Source organism: Quercus suber, unplaced genomic scaffold, assembly GCF_002906115.3.
Source record: "Quercus suber isolate HL8 unplaced genomic scaffold, Cork oak 2.0 scaffold_1482, whole genome shotgun sequence".
Lineage (NCBI taxonomy): Eukaryota > Viridiplantae > Streptophyta > Magnoliopsida > Fagales > Fagaceae > Quercus > Quercus suber.
In genome coordinates, this window is record NW_027070854.1 from 1 (window position 1) to 8,960 (window position 8,960).

The 8,960-nt window shown below is 36.2% G+C and overlaps 1 protein-coding gene across 1 annotated transcript; it reads right to left on the reverse strand.

Moving 5' to 3' along the window:
* Window positions 1-1,693: 1,693 nt before the first annotated feature.
* On the reverse strand, window positions 1,694-2,936 carry LOC111985202 (uncharacterized). Its single transcript, XM_024016851.1, has 3 exons — window positions 2,846-2,936; window positions 2,430-2,753; window positions 1,694-1,773 (listed from the first exon to the last, which is right to left on the reverse strand). Exons 1-3 carry the CDS (start codon window positions 2,934-2,936, stop codon window positions 1,694-1,696), a joined length of 495 nt encoding a protein of 164 aa, XP_023872619.1.
* Between the last annotated feature and the right edge of the window lie 6,024 nt (window positions 2,937-8,960).

The following is an 8,960-nucleotide window of genomic DNA, read 5'->3' on the forward strand; positions in this document are numbered from 1 at the left end:
TTTTTTTTTTTTTTTTTTTTTTTTTTTTTTTTTTTTTTTTTTTTTTGAGAAAAAGTTAGAAAGTAATCATAACTTAAAATGTACACTTTAATATAATAGAAATGAGTCACTTCGTATAATTTCTTTTAAGATTTAGAGAAAATAGAACTTCTTAAATTTATCTGGTAAAATATTATTTAAATTTTAGTATATAATACTATACAATTAAAGTTAATCCGCTCAATCCCATAAGTTGAAACCACTTACATTTTCAATTTATCCGTCGTGGATTGGTGGCAGTTTGAAAATTTTCTAACTTGCCAAAGGCAGACTGGTTGTTTTTTTTTAGTATATAAATTATTATGCCGTTAGGCTTTGGTGCATCGGTTTGCCATCCCCATTAACAAACGAATCATGCCTAAGGCCAGCCTCAGCTATCTAAACCTAGAAGGACAAAGTTTAGCTACAAAATCGATTGTAGCATTAGGCTACAAACTCATTCAATATCTTTTTATTGGAGGTCTTCTTATATCCTCCATGTTTGCAAAATTTTGAATAAAATTAAAGATCAATACCTATGTCATCAATAAATTTTTAAATTGCAAGTTTTTGTAATTTAAAATTATGCATAAAATATAAGATTATAGATTATATAGTAAATAATATCCGATTGACACAAAAATTGACATGTGCATTAAGAGCGTAAAGAACATGTAATTCAACGGTTAGATTTTCAAAATATGTAGTAATATTTATTTTATTAAGTGAGTTTGTAGCCTAAGGCTACAACCAATTTTGTAGCTAAACTTTGTCCAACTTAGAATATGTATCCTTCTTGGCCATCTTGTTCTTTCCACTTGAGGACATGTTCTCCTTTGCCAGTGATTTTTTTTTTCGTGAAAGTTAAGATAGAAAAACTTATTAAGGGATTTATGTAAAATTGTTTTAGGGATTTTTTTGACATGGTTTAAGGGATTTTTTTTTTTTTTTTAAAGAACAAAGTTTGGCTATAACTCCATTTAATATCTTTTCATTGGATATGAATTTTGAAAATTTATCATTTGATTACTTTTTCTTATATCCTACATATTTGCTTTCAAAAGATTGTTAATAATTATGTCATCAATTAAATGTTTAAATTTTAAAATTTTGTAGTCTAAAATTATGCATAAAAAATAAGTTTATGAATCAAATAATAAATAACATTTGATTGGCACGAAATTTGATATGTGTGTTTAGAATATAAAACACACGTACCAAACAAGCCCTCAATAGTTAGATTTTCAAAATATATAGTTCTGTTAATTTTTTTAGTGGGAGTTATGGTCATTAACTACAATCAAGTTTATAGCCAAACTTTATTTGGTCAAATAAAATAAAAATAATAAAAAGTGGCTCCATACTTCAAAGAACTTTTTTTTTTAATAAAAAAAATCAAGTCTAAACTAATAAATACTTTTTTTTTTTAATATATGATAGAAATTCTACTCTATCCTAATCTAAGTGTATATGTGTGTGAAGCCCTCTCTTGGAGATTTGAACATCGGCTCTTGTCCTCACACCCCACAAGTATTTATACTTATAAAGTGACCATCACATTAAGGGCGTGCGGTGGTATAAATACACTGTTCTTTACACAATACTCTCCTGTATTTATTAAATGGAAAGTTGGAAATTGTAGCCAATAGGTACATTTTGTTCCTGAGTAACTTGATTAGAACTTCATTTCGCCTTGTTGGACCACAAAGAAGACAAAGGGGAGTCCATAACTGAAGCCCACCAAGATTGCCATCCCTGTGATCAGATTTTACCTATCAGAATTGTCAGTCAACAATCATAATTTCGATTAATTACCAAAAATCAAAGGAAGAAGAAGTGTAGAGGAGCAACTATAAATGGAAAATTCGAATGACAGTCACATATTGATTTTTTTTTTTTTTTAAAAAAAAAATTAAGAAGAAGTCATAGAGGTGTTTTATGAGCACAACAAAATTTCAACATTTTCACAATAATCAAGGTACTAGCCCATCATAAGTTAAAATACAATAATAAAATATTATTCCTAGATCTACTAAAACTATAAACAAGGGTGTTGTAAAATTGTTGTATCCTTACACTTTCACAATCACATATTGATTTAGGGGGAAGAGAACATCACCAACAAATAATAAGAACTAACTTTAGTTCCAAAACTTTGATAATTCCATAGTTACGATGGATATGAGATATCTGAATCATGAACGTCTTTGTTAGAGACAAAAAAAAAATGTGAATTGAGTTACAAGACTATTGGCTCCCTTACCGTCCTTAATTATTATGTCTTTGAGATGATAAAGGTGCGTTAAGTGTGGTGGGATTGGGAATTTGGACTACATCTTTTACACATCTTACCAAATTGCAATTGAAAAGAAAGAAAGGGGGAAAAAAAAAGAACTAAAAATTAGTCTCACCATAATTGAAAAATTTTGTGGAGTCCCTTTTCTTTCTTCGCATGGGGTCCTCTGGGACTAATGATGCTTCCAACTGCAAAATCAAGGAAATGACAACTAACCCACTTCCAATTTTTTCTCTAACCACTCTCTCACTCAAATTTAGAGACCAGAAGCCAGCTATTTCATTCACAAAATCTTCTATTACAACCTTGATGAACAAGAACAGTCCAAGCAATAATGATACCCGAGCAACATGCATGATTGTTGTTGTGGAGAAGATGGCCCAGTTCACCATATTAACCACACATGCACATGCATAGAGAGGAAACCAAAAATACCAATCTACACCAACCAAAAAGGATAATTGAAGCAAAGACACATTGAGAAACTGTAACATGGTAAAATAGTAAGGATATTGAGATTGGAGTTAGTACCATGGTCATTCAATTGACTAGACGCGGAGTAAGCAAAGAGGGAAGCCATTAGCACAGAACATAAGCTGTGTAGTTTTGTACTTCTTGTCATATTTCTTCTTCTCTTTCAAGGCTTCAAAGAAGTATAGGTATTCATGTGTTGATGAATTGATGATTCAAGGAACAAGATTGAATTTTTTTAAAAGTCAACGTCTTCTACTCTCTAGAAGTTCACGTTGTCCACTTCATATTTGAGTTGTATTGTATTCACCTCAATGAGGAGAATAATACAATATAGTGGTTTTTGCTAAAAAGTATTAAGGAATGAATATGAAATTAACTTCAAAAATACCCACTTGAATATTGCTTGAAGGAAATAAAGAAAGGTGTTATTGACATCTTTTTGCAATTAACAAATTTGTCTTTTGGCAATTGATGCTTCTATTTTATAAATTCATTTAATTTGTGAGTCATTTATGTTTATTTAAAGTTTATTCTCTACACCACCGCACACCCTTGGTACGATGGTCACTCCATAAGTATAAATGCTTGTGGGGTGTGGGGGGTAAAGGTCGGGGTTTAAGTCTCCAGGAGGGAACTTTACACACATATACACTTAGATTAGGTTAGAGTAAAATTCTATCTTGTATATATAAAAAAAAGTTTATTCTCTGCACTTCTTTTTCCACTAATTTGTTTCTTGTTTGATTTAAAATTTAGTTAGATTTTAGGGTTAGAATGAGTTTGTTTTAACCCAATAACTAAAATGAGTGCTAGCTGTAGTTGGATGGTCCGAGGTGTCTAGCCTCTTCTCGAGACCATACCCTAATTCTAGACTTAGTCTGCACCAGTTAGACCTTCATCAATGAAGTTCAAAAAATTTTATGGAATTATAATTGGGTGGTGACTCCTTTTTATGCCTCTGTCCTAAAGGAATCAATGTATTCCTGGGTTCATGGTTGAGAATGAGTCCAAATCGTAGATAGGGAGGGAAAGAGAGCAATCCACACACCCCACCCATGCAAGAGGGGGTGAAGAGAAGGGTACAATCGATGGTGCTCACAATTAGATATGCCAAGCCTCATGCACAAGCACTTTCTAGAACTATTGTAGTTGCTAGAATGCACCATCTTGGTCCTCCAAACCACAATTCCATTGTTTTTTTTTTTTTTTTTTCATGAAAACTCATAAACTTAGACCATGAGCTAATGATTTGAGGTGAATTTTCATCTTGGCATGTTATGACTCATAAGTGATGAGACATGTCTCACTTTCTTTTATGCTTCTTTAATCTTTGGCACTTTAACCTTGATTTTGGTTTCGTTTGCTAAGAGATGAAAGTGATGTTGATGTGGTGACATGTGCTTTGACCAAGTGAGTGATCATTAAGTCAACATGTATTACCTATTAAGTCTTGGCCTTCAAGAAATATGTATGAGTTTTATGATATTGTTGTTTAGTCTATGTTTGGCTCAATGTAAAATGATTTCAGTGTAAAATATTTTCAAGTAAAATATTTTTCAGAAATGAAAATATTTTCAGGTGTCTGGTCGCATCACAAAAAATGCTTTGGAAAATATTTTAAGGTGTTTGGCTGTGTTCCTGAAAATCCTCTAGAAAACACATTCTCTCACATTTTCTCAGCTTCCAAACAAATATTATAATAGGAAATCCAAATATATAAACCAAATCAACAAAAAACATAACAAAAAAAAAAATTCAATCTTTCTAAAAAAGAAGCAGAGAGAGAGAGAGAGAGAGAGAGAGAGAGAGAGAGAGAGAGGGCAATGACCACAGATCAGTGGGTGGGTTTGATGGCAATAAGATTAGCGGGTGAGTCTGATGGCAATGAGATCGGCAAGTGGATCTGAAGGAGGCAACGAAGACGAGATCGATTTGTAGATTAGAAAGGAAGAGAGAAGAGAAAGAGCTTCCTTGAGTCCGAAAAATGATGGTGATGGCTTCGAGCTTGAAGCGGCAGCGACGACGAGGGTTGGGCCGGGAGCCATAATTGAGTTCAAGTGAGTGGTCTCTCTCTCTCTCTCTCTCTCTCTGGTAGGATGAAAATGGGTGTAAATGGTTTGAAGGTAAAATAGAAGTGTGAACTATTTTACACTCTAGGGGTTAATATTTTACAGTCAATGGAAATCTTTTTTTGTTTGATTGAATTTTCTGGCCAATCCAAACAATCCTCGCAGTGTAAAATATTTTCCGTATTCCTTTTACAGCCGAAACAAACACAGCCTTAGTAGCCTACATTATTCAATTGACTTGTAGTTCATTTTCCCTTCAAACCCATTTTATGTAAATATGGACCTTTATTGAGGAAGCCCATTCCATGATGAAAGAAATGATGTTGTCTATGAGTCTTCATCCATTAAGGAGAAAAATATGGTCCTTAAGCCCAATTTATGATGCAAAAGAAGCATGGGATGTGAGCTCATTCCATGATGTAGATAAAATACATGCTATGAGCCCAATCCATGGAGTAGGAAAAAAGAAAAGAAAAAAAGTGGGTTGTGAGTCCATTCCATGAAGTGAAGAAATGCAGGTCATAACTCATAAGCCCAACCCGCTAGGCATGAGGAAATTTTGGGTAACAAAAAATCAATCCATGTAGTTGGATGAAATTGGGATCTTTGGGGGGGTTGTAAAATGAGCTTAGCACAAAATTCTTTCATCTCTCCACTATCTGCAGACGACACCATAATAAAATTTGGTGCCTCAAAGACTCTGCTGGAAATTGGACTCACTTCCCAACTGATATTCATGATCAGATTCTCTCCCACTTCACCTCCCTATACACCTCAGAGGCAATGTTTGCCCATTGGAACCACACCTCTTCGCCCCACTTCCCCTCCATCCCCGATAGCCTTCTTGACCTTCATGACATATTTAACACTGAAATTAGAAAGGCTGTTGTTTCCTTCAAACCCCTAAAAGCTCCTGGCCTAAATGGCTTCCACCCAGTGTTCTTCCAAAAATATTGGAACATTGTTGGCAGATCTGTTACCTCATTTTTAAAGCAAATCTTCAGAACTCACAAGATTCCGGAGGACCTAAATGCCACTCTCCTTTGTCTTATCCCTAAAAACTTTAAGCTAGAATCTGTCCACCAACTTCGCCCCATCGGCTTATACAAAACCCTTTACAAAGGCATCACAAAAAATCCTTGTCTGTCACCTCAAGCCCTATCTTAACGACCTTATCCACCCTTTCCAAGCTAGTTTCATACCAAATAGGAAAGTCAGTGACAATATCATCCTCACTCAAGAAATCATACATTTGATGACTACCTCAAAAAGCAAAAAGGATACAATGGCCATAAAAATTGACCTGGAGAAAGCTTTTGACAGATTGGAATGGGGTTTTATTAGGCAAACCCTTATCTACTTTAAATTCCACCTGCTTGGATCTTGCTCATCATGTCTTGCATCTCCTCTTCTAACCTTTCAATTCTTCTTAATGGTGACCATTTGGATCCCTTCCACCCTTCCAGAGGCATCGGAAAAGGGGATCGCCTCTCTCTCTACATATTCATCCTTTGCATGGAATACCTTGCCTGGCTCATTCAAGAAGTTTCTTTCAGTAATTGTAAAGGCATCAAAGCCTTCAGAAATGGTCCTACCTTCACTCATCTTTTTTTTTTTTTTGCTGACGATCTCATCCTTTTCACAACATCCTCCTCAAAAAACTGTCATGCCAGCAAAAAATTCTTGACACCTTTTGCCTTGCCTCTAATAAAAAAATCAATCATTCAAAATCCAAAATTTTCTTCTCTCCCTGCACTACCCTCCACAACATTGAGATGGTTGAGAATGAGCTTGGCTTCTCCTCTATAAGAGACTTTGGCAAATACCTTGGCGCCTCCGTCCTCACTGACCAACACAACAAAAGGGTGTACAACTTCATCATTGATAAGCTCCGTGCTAGACTGGCTAGTTGGAAAGCAAACACTCTTTCTTTTGTTGGCCGTCTCACCCTCATTAACTTTATAACCACTGCTCTTCCTACCCACATCATGCAATGCACTCTCCTTTCTACCAAAGTTTGAAAGAAATTGATAAGCTGCATAGAAACTTTCTTTGGGGTGACACAACCTTAAATAAGAAAATGCACTTGAAAAATTGGAGCATTATTACACTTTTGAAAGATGTTGGAGGCCTTGGCATCAGAAGAAGCCTTCCTCACAATAAAGCCCTCCTTGCCAAAAGAGCATGGACCCTTAAATCAAAAACCTCTAATCCTTGGGCCATTACTTTAAAGAGCAAATACCAAGGGAGTCAATACCGTACCGAAGGTTGTACCGGTTTGACCAGCGGTACGATATATTTCGGTACCGGTCAATACCGNTTTTTTAATATGATTATTTCTTGCTCCAATATCAATCTATTAATATAATATGACATACTAGATTGTAATAATAATAAAAAGTTGCTTTCAAAAAAAAAAAAATATATATATATATATATATAAGTTAAAAAGATGATATTAATTATTTAAAATATATATATATATAAAATTGTGGCAACCAGCCTAAAAGTCAAGTATGTTTGAAGTTGTTTAGCTTAAAAAAAAAAAGAAAAAAAAAGAAGAAGTATATTTGAAATTTGAACTCATTAGAGTTCACGTGGGGTGTCAGAACCCACACAAAAGCATTAAACAAGAGCCACACAAAGAACTAAAAGTCACACAAAAGCATTAAACAAGAGCCACACACACGCATCTAAAACAGAGGGCACAAGAAGAAAGAGGTTCGGTCAAAACTGAAGAAGATGGAGAAGAAGAAGAAGAAGAAGATGAAGAAGAAAAAAGAGAAGCAGCTGGATAAAATAGAAGGAGGAAGGCTAGGGAATGGCCGACGACATGGGAAAACAACCGGTGAGGACGGCATCGTGAGCTTTCTGCTACTAATTTTTTCCATTTTCTTCAAGTTTTTAGTATCGCCCGGTTTCCATTTTTCGGTCGAGATGTCCGATATTCGGCGGTACGTCTAGTATAGTCCGGTAAGGACCGATATTTTAAGCGGTACGAATCATGGATATTTCTGTACCGGTTCACCTGCCGGTACGATAAATTCCGGCCGTACCGGCCGATACGGTACGGAATTAACTCCACTGGCAAATACCCCTCCCACCTTCCTCCCACCAAGAAACTATCCTCAACTTGGCATAGCCTGACCAAGGTTAACCATATTTGTGACAAAGGTACTAGCTGGTTAGTTAGAGATGGCTCTACCATTAATTTTTGGACGAACAATTGGCTAGGTTTAGGTCCTTTTCACCAAGTGATTCAAGGTCTTCTCTACCGAAACGAGGATTCCCTCAAAATTTGGGAAGTTTGGGATGCCAACGGTAATTGGAACCTTGTTACCTTATCCATAACCTTCCCCCCACATAGCATAGATTCTATCATTGCTATCCCCAAATCCTCCCACCCCCAACACCTTGATACCCCCTTTTGGCTTTCTTCTTCCAATGGCCTCTTCACCTCAAACTCTACTTACCTTCTCGCCCTTGACCCCCCTCTTCGCACCTTTCATCCTTGTTGTAAATGGCTTTGGAAATTACCTATCCTCCCTCGTATCACAACCTTCCTTTGGCTAGCTTGCCATGGTAGCCTCCCCACAAAAAATCCTCACCGATTCCTCCTGCCCCCTCTGTAAAAACTCACCTGAATCCATCCTCCACATCTTGCGAGACTGCCCTATAGTCAGCTCCATATGGTCCACTCTCGGTCCTCTTCACTCACTTCGTGACTTCCATTCCTCTTCAGCTTTTGACTAGATAAAGAAAATGGTTGCTATCAACGACACCACTTCTAAATATCCTTATATCCCTTGAAAATTTGTTTTCCCTTTTGCTGCCTGGTCCATTTGGTTAGCTAGATATAAATTTGTCATGGAAAACATCCCCTTCTCCCATAATGAGATCCTTGATAAAACACTCTCCCTCTCCACCGACCTCTAATACTCATTGCCAGCCACCAAACCTTCACCACACCCCACTAGCATCAACATAAGCTGGCTCCCCCCTCCCACAGGTTACTACAAATTAAACATCAACGAATTTGTCTTCCATAGTAACCTCGGGAAAGCAAGTGCTGGTGGACTCAACGGAGACAGTTCAGGCTCGTG

Bases quoted from the DNA above. Each gene is read 5' to 3' on its own strand.
- LOC111985202 (XM_024016851.1), bottom strand. From the start codon at position 2,936: ATGACAAGAAGTACAAAACTACACAGCTTATGTTCTGTGCTAATGGCT. The intron at 2,754-2,845 runs GTACTAACTCCA...TGGTTGGTGTAG, and splicing joins TAGTCAATTGAATGACCATG to ATTGGTATTTTTGGTTTCCT. The intron at 1,774-2,429 runs GTGAGACTAATT...ATCTGATCACAG, and splicing joins CACAAAATTTTTCAATTATG to GGATGGCAATCTTGGTGGGC.